The sequence below is a fragment of the Oratosquilla oratoria genome, chromosome 7, assembly GCF_046742065.1.
Source record: "Oratosquilla oratoria isolate Oo_2021 chromosome 7, ASM4674206v1, whole genome shotgun sequence".
Lineage (NCBI taxonomy): Eukaryota > Metazoa > Arthropoda > Malacostraca > Stomatopoda > Squillidae > Oratosquilla > Oratosquilla oratoria.
The window spans coordinates 82,661,359-82,684,351 of record NC_134783.1 but is presented as its reverse complement, the minus strand read 5'-3'; the positions used below and the strand labels follow the sequence as shown (position 1 = coordinate 82,684,351).

The 22,993-nt window shown below is 40.8% G+C and overlaps 1 protein-coding gene across 4 annotated transcripts in view; it reads left to right on the top strand.

Moving 5' to 3' along the window:
- The window catches only part of LOC143027235 (high affinity copper uptake protein 1-like), a 38,111-nt gene that overhangs the window by 5,605 nt on the left and 9,513 nt on the right, over positions 1–22,993 (top strand). For all 4 annotated transcript variants that reach the window (XM_076188465.1, XM_076188464.1, XM_076188462.1 and 1 more), the window contains exon 5: positions 3,513–3,681. In XM_076188465.1, coding sequence (XP_076044580.1) covers positions 3,513–3,681 — 169 coding nt within the window. The remainder of the gene's footprint in view (positions 1–3,512; positions 3,682–22,993) is intronic.

Sequence of the window (22,993 nt, the reverse complement as noted above, 5' to 3'; positions counted from 1 at the left end):
TATGTGGCCTAAAGTAAAACTTTAACTGTTGTCCTTTGTCAGGGGGGTACAAATTTTTAGTATATGCTCGGTATTATTGAGAAATGGGCGTGAGAGAAAAGAAACACCGAGGCAACACCAACACGTGTTTTTATTGGATAACACCAACACACTAAGCTATCTGAACACATACAATAGAAATATCACCAGTGTGATATTGCTCTACTACCTGCTAATTATGCAATATATAAGAACAAAATGAGTACTACACCACTCCTCGGCTCTGCGGGACTCGAGGACTCCTCGAGCGTAGATTCCTTCTCCAGGCGAGTCCCCTGTGTCCTCCTTGGTGGACGGGTGCTGCACCTCTTCCTCGGTCTCCTTCAGGCGGATGGGCGCTGCACCTCTTCCTTGGGTCTCCTATTCCAGACGATCTCCTCCAGGCGGTGCCCTCCCTCTGTAGAACTGGGAGGGGGGATGTCCGCCCTCAACGGCAAACGGCCGTAAAGTCTCCTACGGCTCTATCTCCTCGTGATCTCCTGCGTCCTGGTGCCCTCCCTCTGTGGAACTGGGAGGGGGTGGGGTCTGCCCTCAATGGTAAACGGCTACAAAGTGTAATTTTCTTCATCTCCATGTCCTTCCCTCTTGCACATCCGGGAGGGTGAGGTAGAGTGGGTGGTGGCGATCTGCGCATGCACATAGCAGCAGCAGTGACCCCATAGAGTTGGGCCCAGTTGGCAGCCCTGGGAAGCTACGCATGACCTCACGGTCACATTCCTCTCGCCTGGTCAGGTGTGCTGGGCTGACTGCAAGCTCCATCACGTGACCCAACGTAGTCCACGTGGTAAGGGTGGGATGTCCACCCTTACAGTCCTCCGACGTCGGAAAAACTCGCGAGGGCGTCGCGAGTTGAAAAGTGTGCCTATTTAGCCTTGCTACCTCGATCTTGCGGTATGAGCGAAAAACCTCAGGATATTTCGTTTTCCTTGAGGGAAAACTCCTTCGCAAGATCGAACTGCTATGGCTCTCTGGCCAATACGGCATGACATACAAGTGTTGAATGTGTGTGTGTGTATGTACATATGACTGTATACATAAAAAAAAATTATGTCTCCTTCCTCCGGATCTGGGGACAAAAAGATACAGCAGTATTTGTTCAACAAAAATTTCCAAGTCTGGACAATAAGACTGCCTACAGCTCACGCTAGCTGAAAATAAACTCTCTCTACAGCTTCACTAGGCTGGAACTAAACACTCCTACAGCTCTAAATGGCTATGGCTCATGCTAGCTGAAACTACACTCTCTACAGCTTCACTAGGCAGGAACTAAACACTCCTACACCTCTGACTGCCTACAGCTCAAGCTAGCTGAAACTACACTCTCTACAGCTTCACTAGGCAGGAACTAAACACTCCTACACCTCTGTATGGCTGGAACTTCTCTGGTTCCGCTAATCTGTCCACGGCCAGAATCCTTCAACGACTCTGCGGGACTCGAATGGAGGGTCAATTCACCCTACCTTGCAAAACCTCGACACACTACCGACTGCTCCACGGGCGACCTGTGTCGCGCCTTACCTGCACACAGCTAGCTACGGCCTACTCTACCGACTGCTCAGGTTGGATCCAGCAGCTGAGGGGACCAGCACCTTGTGTTTCTATCTCTCTTTTCTCAACCGAGTCCCTGTTCGACGCGCCAGTGTCAGGGGGATACAAATTTTTAGTATATGCTCGGTATTATTGAGAAATGGGCGTGAGAGAAAAGAAACACCAAGGCAACACCAACACGTGTTTTAATTGGATAACACCAACACACTAAGCTATCTGAACAGATACAATAGAAATATCACCAGTGTGATATTGCTCTACTACCTGCTAATTATGCAATATATAAGAACAAAATGAATACTACACCACTCCTCGGCTCTGCGGGACTCAAGGATGAATTCTCCTCGAGCATAGATTCCTTCTCCAGGCGAGTCCCCTGTGTCCTCCTTGGTGGACGGGCGCTGCACCTCTTCCTCGGTCTCCTCCAGGCGAGTCCCCTGTGTCCTTCTCCTCCAGGCGGACAGGCGCTGCACCTCTTCCTTGGGTCTCCTATTCCAGACGATCTCCTCCAGGCGGTGCCCTCCCTCTGTAGAACTGGGAGGGGGGGTGTCCGCCCTCAACGGCAAACGGCCGTAAAGTCTCCTACGGCTCTATCTCCTCGTGATCTCCTGCGTCCTGGTGCCCTCCCTCTGTGGAATTGGGAGGGGAGGGGGGAGGGTCCGCCCTCAACGGCAAACGGCCGCAAAGTGTAACTTTCTTCATCTCCATGTCCTTCCCTCTTGCACATCCAGGAGGGTGAGGTAGAGTGGGTGGTGGCGATCTGCGCATGCACATAGCGGAAGCGGTGACCCCGTATACAGTATTTGGGCCTAGTTGGCAGCCCTGGGAAGCTACGCATGACCTCACAGTCACATTCCTCTCGCCTGGTCAGGTGTGCTGGGCTGACTGCAAGCTCCATCATGTGACCCAACGTAGTCCACGTGGTAAGGGTGGGATGTCCACCCTTACATCCTTCTAGTCATCTATACTATTAGATTATTACTTCTGTATATAACATATTATTTCCACGAATCATTAAGAAAATTTTAGTTATGAGAAGCCTTATCAATTAGTTAATTGCTTTTTTGTTTTTAATTTTTATCCTCTTCCATTGTTACACTTAAGGGCTTAGCTATGTTCTTAATTCCATGAACTAAATAATTTTTATTCATTGACAGGAAACATCTGGCAATCCAAAGAATCCAAATTGGATACCTACAATATTTGAACATATACATATACCAGTGGCTTTTTTCCTCCTTACAATGGAGTTAGCCAAAGTCAAAAGGCATAAATCCACTCCCACCCATTTCATTCCCACATACTCCACTCCCATTCACCACCTCCCCCCCCCTCTTTTCTTGGCTCCTGAATGACAGGTCATCCCTGCATCTTACCCACTTCCCAGGGTCAGAAGAAATGCAGCAAGACACAGCACATACACAGCAAGGCTGCTTCATTTAATTGATGACCCCCCTCTCCATCCCCTTATGCAAAAAAAGAAAAAGACGGGGAGAAATCCCTTTGAGCTGCATCAAAATATCATTCACACATACTCCCTAACCTTCTGGTCTATGCCCAATATATATCTCTATCTACCATCATCAAGTGTTTTTCCAACTGTTGTAAGCTGATGACATAGAAACTGCCCCACACTGTAAAACACGGACATCAGTCCAGTTTCTTTTTAGGGAGATTTATGTGAAAGCACAGGGACCATTGCCAGCCACTGTGGGGATGTGGGTTTCCAGTACCTATTTTTGGTACCATGAGAAATTTTAATTAGTATAGTTATAGGTTCTTTATTATAAATATTTTATTGTAAAGTAGTAAGGAAAATGTGTGTACATATTTTTTCTAATTTAAATACAAAAAATTTATATTAATATGTTTAGCAGTTATGAAAATAATATACCATGTTCACTATATATAAAATTTTTGTTTAGGTATGCTCTCCCTTTGTTTGGGAATTCTGTGTATGTCCATGCTGTCAGAGGGTTTCAAAGTGGCCCGGTCACTACTTCTGAAGGTAGCTACAAGTCAACCAGTCAACAACAATACAATGAAAACTCACAGGAACTTAGACAAGCACGAAGACTTGTTGTATTGGCGAAGGTAAAGTTACAGAATGATATTTTGATGTAAAGTCAAGAACTAGAATGTAATTCTTTACTGTTAAACAGGTAATTTACACACACACACACACACACAATTACATGAAAAGTAGAAAATTTGTAGTAGTGTATGTGCCCCCCAAAACACCGTCCTGGACAGCGATCATTCCAAACTATTGGAAGACACAAAATATGAACTAACTAATATACTGAAAGAGGAAATATAGTAATTATGGGTGATTTTAACTCAAAAAACATGTTGGGAAAAAATGACAGTGAAGGGTGGTGAAGACCTTTGGGGAAACACTACTTGATATGACCATTGAATACACAATGACTCGGTGGATAAAAGAAAATACCAGATACAGAAACAATGAGTAACCATCAAGACTAGATTTAATACTTTCATCAGAACCTGAAATTGTGGACAGAATTGATTACAAAACTCCAATAGGGAAGAGTGACCATGTACTAATAGAATTCAAACTAAAAGAGCAAATGGACTTAAGAAGAAATGAGAAACAGAAAAGGAAGACTAATGTACAACAAAACGAATTTTGAGAAACTCAAAAAATTCTTTCGAAATGCAAACTGGGATAAATTCCTAAATGAAGAAACAAAGATGGAAGAGAAATGGAATATACTAAAAGAAATTTATAATGAGGGAGTGAACAAATATGTACCACAACAAAAACAGGAAAGGGTATATATAAAATCCTGGTATAATAAAAAGTGCAATGAGGCAAAATACAGAAGAGATAAAGCCTGGAAAAGGTGGAAAAAGAAAGAAATGAGAAATGGAAAATATACACCAAACTAAAAAGTGAATATGTAAAAATACGTAGAGAAGAAAAGAGAAATTATGAAAAGGACATAATAGATAAATGTAAAGATCAGCCCAAATTAGTTTATAGATATGTTAACAGCAAGCTAAAAAATAAAGAGGAAATACTTAAATTACGTCAAGGTAGTAAAGAATACACAGAAGATATAGAAATGACAGATATTATGAACAACCATTTCAAATCTGTATTCACCAAAGAGGAAAAAAATCTACTAAACTGTGATGAAAGAATCAAAATAAGATTTCCTCCATTGAAGAAATTAAACATTACTCAGTGTTTGTCCACGACTAATAACACTTCAATTTCCTTCTATAATGTTAGTCTCGTAATTCACTCATCACAAGTCCCCATGCCTTCATTACGTCAGTTGCACTAACTTCCTAGTTCATCTTATTCAGTAGGCTCCATGCCTTGTACTTCTCATACTTCAGTCAAGTCCTTAGGTTAAGTAAAGTTTTATCCTTTCCTGGATGTGAGCTACAATCACTATCATGAAGTAACTTCAATATCTCATATACAAGAGTTTGTGGTATTACTAACTGATTTACTGTACCTCTAGAAATATCACTTACAACTGTTTTTCTATACCAAAGTCCATTAATCAAATTAAATTCCTCTATCTTATACCCCTTTGGTAGCTTTGGAGGATTTCCTCTTGGGTTCATCAAATACTTGATTAATGAATCACATGTCTTATCATCCCTCTGTTCTCTTATTAGCATTTCCTCATCTAAAGTTACTAATTCCTCTATACTACAAACAAAATTAATCAACCCAATCATTGGTTGACTAATGTTTCTAGAAAGTGCATCTGCCGCCACATTCTTTCTACCCAGAATATATTCAAATTGAACTTCATAGCACTGAAGTATTGCAAACCATCTAGCAAGTCTGCCCCTTAGATTCTTATGCTTAAATAAGTTCTGAATAGCTGTATGATCAGTCCAAACTATGATTGGTTACCCTAGTATCATATCCCTAAAACTTTATAAAGAATAAATTACTGCTAAAGTTTCTCTTTCTGTTATAGAGTAGTTTCTCTCCGCACTATTACAAAGTCTTGAAGTGTAAGCTATTGGTTTCAAAGTTCCATTTCTCTCTTGTATCAGTATGCCTCCTAATCCTATGTCAGATGCATCAGTACAAAGAATGAATTCTTTTTCATAGTCTGGAAATATTAGAATAGGTGAACTCGTGAGTTTATCTTTCAACTTGTCAAAAGCTTGCTGCTGTGCAGGTCCCCATATGAACTTTGAGTCCTTCCTCAACAAAGAACTTAATGGATTAGCAATGTCAGCTTATCGTTGAATAAATTTTCTATAATATCCTGTCAATCCCAAAAAGCTCCTAACCTTGTCTACATTGGTCAGAACCAGAAAATTCTTGACAGCATCAACCTTTGAATTCACTGTACTAAATCCATGTCTGTCTATCTTATGTCCTAAATAAATAACACTGTTTTGCAAGAACTTACATTTTTCAAGTTTCACTTTCAATCCAGCTTCTACTAGTCTTGAGAATATAAAATCTAATTTCTTAAAGTGCTCCACTGCAGTCTGAGAAACTATTAAAATGTCATCTAGAAATAAACTGGCAGTGTTTCCTAACAATCCATCTAGAATAGTATTCATTAATCTCATGTAAGTTAATGGACAATATATTGCATAACCCAAATGGCATTCTCTTGAACTCATAATGTTCCGTTGGTGTAGAAAATGCTGTGAACTCTCTTGAGTCTTCATGCAACTCTATTTGCCAAAAAGCTGATTTGATATCTATTGTGCTAAAATATCTATTCTCAGTTCCTAAACTTCTTAAAATGTCACCGATAACTGGTAATTGTAACCTGTCACGAATGGTGTGCTTATTCAATTCCCTATAATCAATAACTGGGCACATAGTACCATCTGACTTTGGCACCAAAATCAAAGTAAAGTTCCACTCACTTTTACTATGTTCAATAATATCCTGTGATAACATTTCAGTGATCAGTTTATCTACTACTGCTAATTTAGAGTGAGGAACTCTGTAGGCGGGTATGTAAATAGGCTGTGTTCCTGGTTTTAATTTAATATGATGTTTTAAAACAGTTGTTTTGCCTAAGACATCCCCCGGCAAAGCAATTGCTTTATTGTACTTCACAAGCAAAGCAAGTAAACTTTCATCCAACTCAGGGCAATTAGTTGATTCTAATAAATCTTTGTATTTATTTTGTTAAATTCATTTCTTCCTGGACTGAACAGATTGATGAAATTGGTAATTCTAACTCCTCACTACTTTCATTTAAAATCTTAATGGGTTTTGTACACACCTGAAAACATCCTATTTGTGTACCTTTCCTTAAAACTATATCCTTATTCATAGTGTTAATTACTAATACTTCTCTGTTCTTATTTGACTTATAATTCCCTGAGTCCAACTTCAAACCTTTTAATCTAATTGATTCTAGGACTGTAATTATTTCAGAGTCTACATTGACTCCTTTCAAATACACTTCCACCTTGTTAATTGCTCTGGAGTGCAATAACATAGACTTTATTACACCACCATCCACAATTTGCAAGGCCTCATTAGTAGTTAATGAATTAGTGATTTCTGGGATTTCATGAACATCTGAGTTGGGTTCACTAAATGTTGCTTTACTTTCTGTTGGTCTGGACCACTCGGCCTCGTTATCTAAAATAGAAATATTATCTTTCCTATCTATGTCTAGGGATTCATTGATTCCTGTCACTGGTCTTAAGTCTGGTTGATTCAAAAATGGGATTAACTGTGACTTCACTAAAATCCCTAAGTCAGCAGGACATATTACCATGTTTTCTTTTCTCATAGTTGCAAATCCTATCAATAAATCTCCTGGAAAAACAGATTCTTCTACAACTATCACTGGAATGCGCAAATGTTCATTTGTATATAAGATAACTTTTAGTTCAACCTTACCTAATGTTTTTAACTGATTTCCAGTTACTCCTTGCAATGAGTAACGGACTGGTTCCAATATTTTCACTCCTGGTTTCAACTGGTTTAAAACTTTACTGGTAATCACATTAACTACAGATCCTGTATCAATAGATATTTGAATAGGCTTATTGAACACTCTACCAGCAATGAGTGGTCCTACAGAAGGTCTTCCAATAGTAATTATCAGTTTGTCAGTTTCTTTCACCTTACTTTTATTCCCATATTTAACACAATACCATCTATCGGTATGTATATGGGGATTTTTTAAAATATTGATTTATTCTGTGTCTGGGGGTTTTCCTCTTAACTCTGGGTGTACACGAAAATTTCTACGTTCATGAGTTTTATGGCCTATTCTTTTGTGATACATACAGAATGGTGGGTTTCTACACTGATATTCATCATGACCTTCATATTTTCAATTTCTACAAATAATTCCATAAAAACAGTCTTGTGCTTTGTGTCCCCAGATATTACAGTTAAAACATAGAATTCTAGCATCCCTGGATGGACTTCTAACATTCCATCTACGTCCTTCTTCTGTTTTCTTAAACTCTACTCTAGAATTCCTTTGTTGTCTCACTGTCATCACATATGGATTTATTATTCTGGTCTCACTGTACCCTTGAAGAAGATAATCTACTTCCCCTAAACTTATATTTGACTTAAGATCTTTATACAGCTTTTCTACCGTTAAGTCATCAGAATTTTTGGCTAACAATCCAAATGTGATCAATTTTATTACCTGAGAAATTTTCATTTTGTCACTAGATCTTTCTATCCAGTCTGAATCTTTCAAGATAGAATTCATGTCTTTTGACCATCTATCTAATCTAGCTAAGTATTCTGTGTCTGTTTCACTTGTCCTAACTTCTTTGATCATTTTTACCAAAGACCTGATAGGATCCTGATCACATTTTGACATAAAATGTTTGATAAATGATTTCTTGTAAGCTTCATATTGGTTGATATCTTCCATTTGCTGGAAATTAATGGTAAACCTAGCCCTCCCATTCTCAGGGTCTATATTCTCTTAAAATTTCTATTTTCCTTTTCTCATCAGTAATGTTTTTATTCACAATAAGAGTGTCTATCAAATTAAGGAATTTATTTACTCCTAATGTGTTTACTTCCCCAGTAAATTTGGGACTATTAATATTTGAGGTATGAACCTCATGCCTCAACACATTTGAATTAGTAGTACTACCTTCAGTAATTAATTTGACTTGACTGCCCTGCTTACATACGTCACTTCGAAGTCTCACCTTGATGTCTCACCTCGTCGTTTGTCAGCTTCGTCGGTCACTGCTTTGAAGATCACCTTGAAGATTCCTCATTCCTCTCATAGTTGTGGCTCTGTAATCGATCATCCCATCAGACCTTCGTCGTCACCTCGTCCTTGAAACCAACACACGCTTGGTTGTGGTTGCGGTCGTGGTTGATGTACTCCCATAGACTTATCTTGCACCACTTCACGCACCAGTCTGTCTTGCACCAGTCTTATAATCTCTTCGGAGGTGTGTTTAACACTCAGTTCGTCGCTCGCTGTTCACCACTGTTTGTCCACGACTAATAACACTTCAATTTCCTTCTATAATGTTAGTCTCGTAATTCACTCGTCACAAGGCCCCATGCCTTCGTTACGTCAGTTGCACTAACTTCCTAGTTCATCTTATTCAGTAGGTCCCATGCCTTGTACTTCTCATACTTCAGTCAAGTCCTTAGGTTAAGTAAAGTTAATTAATTTCCTCTTTTTCTTACTAAATTTACACTGTTCTTCAAGTTACACCCAGAGTCTCTCTCGAGATCACCATATCATACGCCAAGCCACCTTCGTCTGACGTCACTAATTTTTCTCATCCAGTCTCGTCTTACTTCTCAAATAAGTACCACTCCTTATGGGCGTGACTTTAAATCCATGCACCAATAATTTTTCTCCTCCACTTTTCCTCCAATCCGGAAGACTGTTATATTGTCACAAGCAATACCGTTTACCTCAACATTTGTGAAACGGAAATAGCTTTGCGTTTACACATTTGTTACATTAGCATATTTCATTGCCACTCCAACCATTGTTTATAAACAGTCAAATCCAAGCTAACACGAGTCTGACTCAGCTATTCCCTGTCGCCTGTTGGCCGATGTTTTCATAACAACTGATCTTGGATTAGCATTTGTCTCTACCTAATTGTCTACCTCCATCTACTGGCCTCTTACACTCAGATTGGAATAAAGAATTAAATACTAAAGCTTGATGTTAACAAATTACATGGCCCAGAGTTGCAAACTGGATACTGAAGGAATGTATAGATGAACTAACAGGAAAAATATACAAAATGATTGAATGCTCACTCAAAGAAGGAAAACTACCAGGAGACTGGAAAAATGCTAATATAGTGCCAATATATAAAGGGGGAAATAAAGAAGACACAACAAATTATAGACCAGTGTCCCTAACGAGTACATACATACATATACCAAGGCCTTTTCCCCCTTTCAAGGGAGGTAGCCAAAAAGAAAAAGAATAAAATTATTCTCACCCATTCCATCCCTAAATACACCACTCCCCTCCACCCTCCCTCTTATCTTAGCACCTCCTGGATGACAGGTCATTCCTGCACCTTGTCCACTGCCCTGGGTCAGAGGCAGTGTCGCAAGTCACAGCACATCCACAGCAAGGCCGCTTCATTAAATCGGGGACCCCCCCCCCTCTCCGTCCCCCCATGCATAAAAGGAGATGGGGAGAAATCCCTTTGGGCTGCATCAAATTTTGCTCACACATACTACCTCACCACCCATTCCACCTCATGCATCACAACATCATCCATATACAACCATTCTCCATTCACCCCTGTCTTCTGTCCTCTCCCGTCCTTCCTCAACAGACATTCCCCTCTTCCCCAAAGCCCCTTTCACCCCATCCATCCATCTCATCCTAGGACGTCCCCTCATGTTCACTCCCTCCACATCTGCCTTCCATACCTCTTTTACTAGTCTTTCTTCACTCATTCTTTCCATGTGTCCAAACCATCCTAATACTCTTTCATCAACCCTATCTCCCAACTCCCTTTCCACCCCCGTTCTTCTCCTCACCTCACTGGAGTCGGAGTCGGAAGCAATTATGGTGTCACTGGAGTCGGAGTCGGCAAAAATATACCGACTCCGACTCCAGTTAAATTTACATTTTATAATGCCTTCGTTTAATCTGTAGAGTTATGCAGTGCACACTCTTTATAAGTAGATTATATAAAAAAAATTATTTTATAAAATGTAATAGATCTCATTGTCTTATCTTTGTGGTCATTCCACTAAACCCCCAAAATGTCCTGTTTCCCAGTTTCACCTTCATCCACATTATCCTTGAGGAAACCTCCTTCCACTCCACTACACATTTACCTATCTCTTCACTTATTAGGATAGCCACCCCTTCTCTCCCTCGCCCTCTCTTCACTCCTGATAACCTCCCACTTACACTCCCAAACTTACACTCGCCCTTCCCTCTCAACTTAGTTTCACTCAAAGCCAATACATATATCTTTCTTCTCACAAACATACTACCTATCTCTTCCCTTTTACTCTCATCTGTACCACATCCACGCACATTAAAAGACCCAAACCTTAGGGTGCTGGTTGGAAAACTCCTAGACCCTCTTATGCCTTTACTTTTTTTAGGAATGTCCCCTGTAGGGCTACAGGGAGAAGGATGCCTAGTCCCAATCCCTGTCCCTTTTTTCTTCCCTCTTACAATCCAAGTATTCTGGGGTATTGGCTGCTTGTTATTGTGGCAAAGTAGCATGCAGTTGATACTTTAGGGTCTATATGGGGCGCCCCTACGGACCAGAGCCACACATCATTTTGTCTATGATAGAGGAAAATTCTTCATAGAGAAATGATGACACTTTTATGCTACAACTGTCCTTCCGTTATGCTGTCCCCCAACCCCTTGTTGCTGTCCTGTACCTTTTCTCTGAGTATTCATTTTCTGCTGTGGGGGAATTCCCTGTGGTGGGGGAAAAGAATACTGCCACCAAGTATTTCCACTTGGATCGTAAGAGGCGAGAAGAAAGGGACAGGGAGGGGGACTAGGCATCCTTCTCCTTGTAGCCCCACAGGGGACATTCTTAAACAAAAAAGTAAAGGCATAAGAGGGTCTGGGAGTTTTCCGACCAGCACCCTAAGGTTTGGGTCTTTTAATGTGCGTGGATGTGGTACAGATGAGAGTAAAAGGGAAGAGATAGGTAGTATGTTTGTGAGAAGATGGATGCGTTGGCTTTGAGTGAAACTAAGTTGAAAGGGAAGGGTGAGTGTAAGTGGGAGGTTATCAGGAGTGAAGAGAGGGCGAGGGAGGGAAGGGGTGGCTGTTCTAGTAAGTGAAGAGATAGGTAAACGTGTAGTGGAGTGGAAGGAGGTTTCCTCAAGGATAATGTGGATGAAGGTGAAACTGGGAAAGGAGATGTGGGTCTTTGTAAGTGCATATGGGCCTGGCAGTGAGAAGAGTGTAGAAGAAAGGGAGGCCTTTTGGATAGATTTAAATGAGTGCATAGAGGATTTAGGGAGAAATGTCAATGAAATAGTACTGGGAGACCTTAATGCTAGGGTAGGAAATGGTCCAATTGATGGAGTGGTTGGGAAATGTGGAGTTCCAGGAAAGAATCGTAGTGGAGAGTTGATGGTGGAAATGTGTCTAGAGAGTTGATGATAGCAAATACAGTGTTTCGGAAGAAAGTCAAGCATAAGTACACATGGGAGAGGGTGGTGGATGGAAGGGTGGTAGATAGAGCGTTGATGGATTATGTAGTGGTAAATAGGACTATGATAGGAAGAGTTAAGGATGTACATGTGCTAAGGGGAGAGGGTGGGGGAATATCAGATAATTTTTTGGTGGAAGGTAAGTTGAGAGTGGAGGATAGATGGAGAAAGAGGAAAGGGACAAAAGGTAGGGAGGTGCTTAGAGTGAACTCTTTAAATGAAAAGGAGGAGTACAAGAAGAAGCTGAAGGAGTAGTGGGAGGGAGTGAAGGATAGAGTAGAGCTAGGTGTGGAGGAGGAATGGGGATGGTTCAAGAAGGGAGTCACAAAGTGTGCAAGGATGGTGTGTGGAACAAGAAGGACAGGAGGAAATAGAAGGAAGGGTAGTGAATGGTGGGATGTGGAAACAAAGAAGGTTGTAGAAGAGAAGAAGCGAGCTTTCACAGATTGGTTACAAAATAGGACGAGGGAGTCATATGAGAGGTACAAAGAAAAGAAAAGAGAAGTAAAGCAAAAGGTAAAGGAGGCAAAGAGGAGAGCAGATGTGAAGTGGGGTAAGAGTATGACAGAAAATTTTGAAAGTAAATAAAAGATGTTTTGGAAAGAAATTAAGAGAGGAAGAGGAGGCAAATCAAGTAGAGAAGAAAAGGTAAAAGGTGCAGATGGAGAGATGATAATGGAAGAGAAGGCAGTAAGGGGAAGATGGACAGAATATTTTAGGGAGTTGCTAAATGTGAAGGAGGATAGGGAGGGAAAGATAGTTGCAGTGGGAAATGCTAAGAAAATGACCGTGATGAGTGAAGAAAATGGAGGAGAAATAAGGAAGGATGAAGTGAAGGCAATTGTTAAGATGATGAAAGCTGGTAAGGCACCTGGTCTGGATGGATGCCATGCAGAATGTCTAAAAAAAAAAGGAGGTACACTGATGGTGGACTGGCTGGTGAGGTTATTTAATGTTTGCTGGAGAGAGGGTAGAGTGCCGGAGGACTGGAGGAGTGCCTGTATAGTTCCACTTTACAAGGGAAAAGGGGACAAGTGTGAATGTAGTAGTTTCAGAGGGATTAACTTGTTAAGTGTAGTTGGGAAGGCTTATGGGTGGATCTTGATTGAGAGGATTAGGAGAGGAAGAGAGGGAGTAATTGGTGAGGAACAGTGTGGATTTAGGACGGGTAGAGGTTGTGTAGATCAGATCTTTGTGGTAAGACAGATATGTGAGAAAGCTATAGGAAAGGGGAAGGGTGTTTTTTGGGCTTTTATGGATCTGGAAAAGGCTTATGATAGGGTAGACAGAAAGGCACTGGGAGGTTATGCAGATATATGGGATAGGAGGAAAGCTTCTAGGAGCTGTCAAGAGTTTTTATGAGAGTAGTAGAGCTTGTGTCAGGATTAGAAATGGAGAGAGTGAGTGGTTCGAGGTAAAGGTGGGACTTCGTCAAGGATGCATTATGTCGCCCTGGCTGTTCAACTTATACATGGATGGGGTAGTGCGAGAGGTAAATGCAAGGGTAGTGGGTCAGGGATTGGAGATGGTTAAAGAAAATGGAGAAAAGTGGGAGGTGTGCCAGCTGTTGTTTGCTGACGACACTGCGTTTGTGGCAGGATCGGAGGAGGGACTGAGGAAGTTGGTGACAGAGTTTGGGAGAGTATGTGATAGAAGAAAGCTAAAGATAAATGTGGGTAAAAGTAAGGTGATGAGATGTACATGGGGTGAAAGTGGCAGTAGACTGGAAGTGAGCATTAAAGGAGAGCGACTGGAGGAAGTGGATAGTTTTAGATACTTGGGTGCAAATGTGGCAGGAAAAGGTGGAGGTAGAATGTAGATTGAGAGAAGCGAGCAAATGCCTTGGTGGATTGAAGAGTGTAATGAGGAATAGACATTTGGGAATGGATGCTAAGAGGAGACTGTATGAAGGAGTGATTGTGCCAACAGCACTGTATGGGGCAGAAACATGGAACATAAAAGAGGAAGAGAGGAGGAGTTTGAATGTGTTTGAGATGAGGTGTCTGAGAAGTATGATGGGGGTTACTAGTCTAGATAGAGTGAGAAATGAGGAGGTGAGGAGAAGAACGGGGGTGGAAAGGGACTTGGAGATAGGATTGATGAAAGAGTATTAGGATGGTTTGGACACATGGAAAGAATGAGTGAAGAAAGACTAGTAAAAGAGGTATGGAAGGCAGATGTGGAGGGAGTGAACATGAGGGGATGTCCTAGGATGAGGTGGATGGATGGGGTGAAGGGGGCTTTGGGGAAGAGGGGAATGTCTGTTGAGGAAGGACAGGAGAGGACAGAAGACAGGGGTGAATGGAGAATGGTTGTATATGGATGATGCTGTGATGCATGAGGTGGAATGGGCGGGGGGATGGGGGGTGAGGTAGTATGTGTGAGCAAAATTTGATGCAGCCCAAAGGGATTTCTCCCCATCTTCTCCTTTTATGCATGGGGGGACGGAGAGGGGGGGTTGCCGATTTAATGAAGTGGCCTTGCTGTGGATGTGCTGTGTCTTGCGACACTGCTTCTGACCCAGGGCAGTGGACAAGGTGCAGGGATGACCCGTCATCCAGGAGGTGCTAAGATAAGAGGGAGGGTGGAGGGGTGTGGAGTGCATTCAGGGATGGAATGGGTGGGAATGATTTTATGCCTTTTTCTTTTTGGCTACCTCCCTTGAAAGGGGGAAAAAGCCTTGGTATATGTATGTATGTAGTATTCTTTTGCCCCCACCACAGGGTAGGTAGGCAAAAAAGGAAATGAATATTCAGAGAAATTGTACAGGACGGTAACAAGGGGTTGGGGGACAGCATAACGGAGGGACAGTTGTAGTATAAAAGTGTCATCATTTCTCTATGAACAGTGTTCCTCTATCACAGATAAAATGATGTGTGGCTCTGGTCTGTAGGGACGCCCCATATAGACCCTAAAGTATCAACTGCATGCTACTTTGCCACAATAACATGCAGCCAATACCCCAGACGGTTATATAAGATATAATGTAAATTGGATTAATCCATTCCAGATCCACAGATGATTGCTTATTTAAACCTTTGTAATAATATTTTAAGCATAAAGGTGCAGGTATGTAGGGATGACCCATCATTCAGGAAGTGCTAAGATGGGAGGGAGGGTGGATGGGAGTGGAGTGTATTTAGGGATGGAAAGGGTGGGAATGATTTTATGCCTTTTTCTTTTTGGCTGCCTCCCTTGTAAGGGGGAAAAAGCCTTGGTATATGTATGTATAAAATACATAAAAACTATGAAAAATAACAAACATACAGTACTGTACATGAAATAAATAAAAATGTAACTGCACTTTACCTGTACTGAGGTGAGCTGATGGCATAAGTGGAAGGTGGAGAGGAGGAATGTTGATGTTACTGTTTGGAAGAGGAGTCACCTTCCATATAAACATCAGGTAACATCCCTTCAGGTGTTTTCTCTCTTTCTGGTGTTCTTTCTTTTTTCTGTCTTTTTGCACTAGAAGAATCTTGGGATTTTTTCTTTAAAAACTGTCCAATGTTGTCTGCCTTTGACGATTTTTCAGAATTTTTCTAAAATGGTCAATAACATTGTCATTGAACAAATTGATGCTCCTGTTGACGACAGCAGTGTTAGGATGCCATCTTTCCACCACTCTCTGTGTTTTCTCCCAGTGATAACACAGTTCTTTAATTTCTGCAGTGGAAATGCTTCTCTTACAACTTTCCTCCTCTGAAGAAGTTCTTCAACCACTTCTTCTTGCTGCTCCCTGTGCAGTTCTTCTGTTATCAGCTCATTTCTGTGGTCTTCGACCAACTCCTCCACATCATCACTGTCTACATCCAAACCCATGGACTTACCCAGGGACACAATATTATCCACCACTACAGGCTCTGTGTCAAAGCCTTCAAAGTCTCTGGCTGCCACACAGTCTTGCCACAGATTCTTCCAGGCAGAGTTCAGTGTCCTGAAAGAAACTTCCCCCCCAGGCTTTGTCTATTATCCTTAAGCAATGAAGGATATTGAAATGGTTCTTCCAAAAGTCCCTGAGGGTTAGTTCTGTGTCAGAGGTCACTTCAAAGCACCTTTGAAAAAGTGCTTTTGTGTAAAGCTTTTTGAAGTTTGAAATGATCTGCTGATCCATGGGCTGGACTAGAGGAGTGGTATTAGGGGGCAAAAACCTCACTTGGATGAAGCTGTATTCACCCACCAGATCTTCCTCCAAGCCTGGAGGGTGAGCAGGAGCATTGCCCATTACCAGAAGGGCCTTGAGTGGTAAATTTTTCTGCTCTAGATATTTTTTCACACTCAGGGCAAACACTTCATACATCCACTCGGTGAAGAACTGCCCTGTTACCCAAGCCTTACTATTAGCCCTCCACATTGCACTGAGTTTACTTTTTATAACAATATTTTTCTTGAACACTCTTGGGTTTTCTGAGTGGTAGACAAGCAAAGGTTTAATTTTGAGGTCCCCACTAGCAATAGCACACAACAAGAGTGTAAGCCAGTCTTTCATAGGCTTGTATCCTGGCAATGATTTCTCCTCTTGTGATGTGGTCCTCTTAGGCATCTTCTTCCAGAAAAGGCCAGTTTCGTCACAATTGAAAACTTGATGAGGAGTAAATCCCTCACTCTCTACAAAGTTTTTAAATTCCCCTACAAACTTTTCAGCAGCATCTTTGTTTGCACTGGCAGCCTCTCCACGCCTAATAATGCTGTGATTGCCACTTCGCTTCTTAAATCGATCAAACCACCCCCTACTTGCTTTAAATTCATCACTTTGCGCACTGGTCTCAGGGCTGTCTCGCTTAAGGTCATCATGCAACTGCTTTGCTTTTTCTAAAATTATTGTTTAAGAAATGCTGTGACCAGCAAGTTGTTTTTCATTAATCCAAACTAACAAAAGTTTTTCCACTTGTTTAATTATAGGTGACATGTTCACAGCAAGAACGGTTACTCCTTTTGCCACATTAGACTCTTTTATTATGTCCTTATTTTTCAGTATAGATGATATGGTTGATTTTGCCATGCCATACTGAGTTGCCAGGTCAGAGATACGAGTTCCACTTTCAAACTTCGCAGTGAGTTCTTTTTTCAATTCAATTGCCATTCTCACTGCTTTTCTTTTAGGCTTGGTTGAATAACTGATCTTTTTTGGACCCATGGTTGCACTATTCTTAATAGAAATAACAAAAAATAGCAGTAAAGTAGCACAAAGTTTCACAAAGCTTGCATGGATGATGCGTAGCATACGGAAGCTAGCACGAGACTGAGCTGAAGCCATCATGTGGCAAGGCCAGTAACAAGGTGATGCTGTCTGAATCGCAGGGCAAGCGTATGAATGACGAGTTGAATTTTATTTGAATAAGTTGGAGGAATAATGAGTTGTACGAGTAGAGAGGCAGACAAATGGCAGGGTTCCACTGTATAATGGAATTTGGAAAAAGCAAAAATAGAATATCGGGTCAATATAAAATTGGAAACAAGGAAGTCAAAAAAGTCATTTCAGAAAGGGACCTGGGAGTGATTATCTCAAGTGACTTGACACCTGATAAACATGTCAATATATTATTTGGAGAGACTTTTAACTTATTAAGATCAATGAAAGTGGTCTTTGACTACATGGATGAAGAAATGGTAAAGAAAATAGTTGTTACACAAATAAGACCTAAACTAGATTATGCTGCAACTATGGGCACCTGGCACAAAAAAAAGGTAAGAAAATTAGAAAGAATTCAAAGAGCAGTGGCAAAAATGGCACCTACACTATCAAATTTGACATATGAACAAAGATTGGAGAAATTACATCTATCAACACTGGAACAGAGAAGAGAAAGAGGTGATTTGTTGACCATTTACAGAATTATGAAAGGGATGGAAATTCTTGATAGAGGCAACTTATTAAAATGGGACAGAAGAGAAACGAGGACATGAAGAGAAGTTAAAGAAGGACAATTACAGAAGAGATTTGAAAAAGAATAGCTTCCCACATAGAGTGGTTGATGTCTGGAACAAACTAAACGGAGAAACAGTGAGTGCTAAAAATATACAAGATTTTAAGAATAAACTGGATGTGGAGAGATACAAAAACAGGTCACCATGAGAATAGCTCTCGTCCCATAAAATACAACTAGGTAAATACACACACACAAAAATGAGGGTGGTACTTAGAGATAAAAATTCGACCTGAGAAGAAATGATAAGTGGAGTCCCACAAAGTTCTGTATTATCTCAGATAATGTTTGCTATAAATGACATGGATGAAGGTGTAGAATGTTATATGAACTTCTTTGCAGATGATGGAAAACTTCTGAAAAAAGTAAGTACAGAAAAAGACTGTGAATCACTACAGAGAGACCTGGACAAAGTCTTGGAATGGAGCCAAAAGTGGGAAGTGAACTTCAATATCAAGATAGTATAATAGAGTTTGGAAAAAGTAAAAAAAAAAAAAAAATATCAGGACAATATAAAATTGGTACAAAGGAAGTAAAAAAGTTAGCTCCAAAAAGGACCTAGGAATAATTATTAACAAAGATATGTCACCAGACAAGCATGTAAACAAAATAGTCGGAGAAACCTACAATTTACTAAGGTCCATAAAGGTGGCTTTTAATTATCTGGATGAAGTAATGGTAAAAAAATATTAGTCACATTGATAAGATCAATATTGGAGTGTGCTGGGACATTATGGAGACCCAGTACAAAAAAGAATATAAAGAAATTAGAAAGAATCCAAAGAGCAATGACAAAGATGGCACCAACACTTTTAAAATTGACATACAAACAAAAATTGTCTAAACTGGAACTACCAACCCTGGAACAAAGAAGAGAAAGAGATCTACTGGCTATTTACAGAATCAGGAAAGGCATTGAAGTCCTTGACAGAGAAGACTTATTAAAGTGGGATAAAAGAAAAACAAGAGAAAATGAAAAAACTCAAAAAGGATAGTTATAGAAAAGGCCTAAAAAAAAAAAAAATCCACACAGAGTGGTGGATATCTGGAACAAATTGGACAAAACAATAGTGTGTGCAAAAACCATACAAGAATTTAAGAACAAACTAGATGCTGAGAAATACAAAGACAGGTCACTACGATCATAGCTCCCATCCCGTATAATACAACTAGGTAAATACACACACACACGAGCTTCCAAGCTGCCCAGTCTGGTAGATAAACCATATGAGGAAGGATTAAAGATATTGGGTCTGCCAACTTTGAAAGATGGAAGAGAAAGAGGTGACATGATTACAGTGTTCAGGTCACTATAGGAGATAGATTGCATTGATAGAAGAGATCTCCTGATTAAAGATGGGAGGGCTTTAACCCCTTCCATATGGTGCCGCATACGTAGGCGGCATGAGGAGCAAGTGGATACACGAGGCTGCCATATCGGCGTCTTGATTATATTTATTGTAGTTGCCCCTGCGTAATGATATACTCTCTAAACTGTCTTCATCACATTTTCTATGGTTATCAAAATTCACGGGTGAAGGAGAGAACGATCAATATAAGCGGTGACTATATTTTATGATGTGAGTATTATTACGACACATCGTACGTCTGGCAGCTAATGCTGCCCGCGAGATTTTGAACCGTACTGAAAAGGTTAAGAGGTCATGGAAGTAATTTAAGACCACGTGTCAAAAGGATGTGAAGAAATGTAGTTATCTCTCCATCTGCACCTTTCACCTTTTCTTCTCTACTTGATTTGCCTCTTCTTCCTCTTATAATTTCCTTTCAGAACATCTTTTTATTACTTTCAAAGTTTTCTGTCATACTCTTACCCCATTTTATATTTGCTCTCCTCTTTGCCTCTTTTATTATGCTTTACTTCTTTTCTTTGTACCTCTCATTGGATTCTCTCATCCTATTTTGTAACCAATCTGTGAATGCTTGCTTCTTCTCTTCTATAACATTCTTTACTTCCTCATCCCACCACTCACTACCCTTCCTTCTATTTCCTCCCATGTTCCTTGTTCCACACACCATCTCTGCACATCTTGTGACTCCCTCCTTGAACTGTCCCCACTCCTCCTCCACCCCTAGTTCTACTCTATCCTTCACTCTCTCCCACTCCTCTCTCAGCTTCTTGTACTCCTTTTCTTTCTCATTTAAGCACTTTACTTTGAGCACCTCCCTACCTTCTGCCTTTTTCCTCTTTCTTCATCTATCCTCCATTCCTACATTCTTATCTTACCTTCCACCAAAAAATTATCTGACATTACCCCACTCTCTCCCCTTAGAACATGTACATCCTTAACTCCTCCTACTATTCTCCTGGTTATCACTATATAGTCCATTAACCACTTCCATACGGTGACGCCTACATAGGCGGCATTTATTTATTGTAGTCGTACCTACGTAACTTCCATTCTCTCTAAACTGGCTTCATCATATTTTCTATGGTTATCAAAATACACAGGTGAAAGAGAACGAACGATTGAGCACTGACTTTATTTTTTATAATGCGATTATTATGACGCAATATCGCACGTTGGGCAGCTAATGCTGCCAGACGTGCGATGTGCCCCGGAGTGAAGAGTAAAGCTTTATCTATCTCCCTTCCACCACCCTCTCCCAGGACTACTTTTGCTTGACTTTCTTTCTAAACACTGTATATGCTATCATCAATTCTCTAGACATATCTCCACCATCAACTCTCCACTACGATTTTTTCATGGAACTCTACACTTCCCAACCACTCTCATAAAAACTCTTGACTGCTCTTAACAGCTTTCCTCCTATCCCAAATATCAGTATACCTCCCACAGTGCCTTCCTGTCTACCCTGTCATAAGCCTTTTCCAAATCCATAAATGCCCAAAAAATATCTTCACCCTTTCTTAAAGCTTTCTCACATATCTGTCTTACCACAAAAATCTGATCCACGCAACCCATACCTGTCCAAAACCCACACTGTTCCTCACCAATTACTCCCTCTGTTCCTCTCCTAATCCTCTCTATCAAAACCCTCCCATAAGCCTTCCCAACTGCACTTAAACTAATCCCTCTGAAACTACTACACTCACACTTGTCCCCTTTTCCCTTGTAAAGTGGAACTATAGAGGCAGTCCTCTGGCACTCTACCCTCTTTCAACCTAACATCAAATAATCTCACCAACCAGTCCACCATCACTATACCTCCTTTTTTTTAGACATACTGCAGGACACCCATCCTAGGTGCCTTACCTGCTTTCATCATCTTAACCACTTCCTTACGGTGATGCCTACGTAGGCGTCATGAGGAACAAGTGGGTAAGCGATGATGCCGACGTCGGCGTCTTGATTATGTTTATTGTAGTCGTACGTGCGTGACCCTCATTCTCTCTAAACTGGCTTCATCATATTTTCTGTGGTTATCAAAATTCACTGGTGAAAGAGAACGAGCAATTGAGCAGTGACTTTATTTTTTATAATGCGATTATTATGACGCAACATTGCACGCCTGGCAGCTAATGTTGCCAGATGTGCGATGTGCCCCGGAGTGAAGAGGTTAATAACTGCCTTCACCTCATTTTTCCTTATTTCTCATTTCGTTTTTCCTCACTCATCACTGTCATTTTCTTAGCACCACTGCAATTACCTTTCCTTCACATTTAGCAACTCCCTAAAATACTCTGCCCATCTTCCTCTCGTCTCTTCCATTATCATCTCTCCATCAGCACCTTTTACTTTTTCTTCTTTACTTGATTCGCCTCCTCTTCCTCATTTAATTTCCTTCCAAAACCTCTTTTTATTATTCAATTTTTCTGTCATACTCCTAACCCATTTTACATCTACTCTCTTCTTTGCCTCCCTTATCTTATGCTTTACTTACCTTTTCTTGTCTTTATTTCTCTCTCTTGTCCTATTTTGTAACCAATCTTTATGCTTGCTTCTCTTTTCTACAACCTTCTTTACTTCCTCATCCCACCACTCACTACCCTTCCTTCTATTTCCTCCAATCCTCCTTGTTCCACACACCATCTTTGCACACCTTGTGACTCCCTCCTTGAACCATCCCCACTGCACCTCCACTCCTAGTTCTACTCTATCCTTTACTTCCACTCCTCAGCCTCTTCTTGTACTCCTCTTTTCTTTCTCATTTAAGCAGTTTACTTTGAGTACCTCCCACCTTCTGTACTTTTCCTCTTTCTCCATCTATCCTCCACCCTCAACTTAGCTTGCACCAGAAAAGGATCTGATATTCCCCCACTCTCTCCCCGTAGAACATGTACATCCTTAACTCTTCTTACTGTTCTCCTAGTTACCACAATATAGTCCATTAATGACCTATCACCTTTCCATCCACCCTCTCCCATGTGTACATATGCTTGACTTTCTTCCTAAACACTGTATTTGTTATCATCAGCTCTTTCTAGACACATCTCCACCATCAACTCTCCACTACGATTTATTTTTGGAACTCCACACTTCCCAACCACTCCGTCTATTGGTTAATTTCCTAACCTAGCATTAAGGTCTCTCAATACTTATACATTGACATTTCTCTCTAAACCCTTTATGCAAAATTTAAATCTATCCAAGAAGCCTCCATTTCCTCTTCACTCTTCTCACTACCAGACCCATATGCACTTACAAAAACCCACATGTTCCTCCCAGTTTCACCTTCATCCACATTAACCCCTTCCATACGGTGCTGCATACGTAGGCGGCATGAGGAGCAAGTGGATATGCGAGGCTGCCATATCAGCATCTTGATTATATTTATTGTAGTTGCCCCTGCGTAATGACATACTCTCTAAACTGTCTTCATCACATTTTCTATGGTTATCAAAATTCAT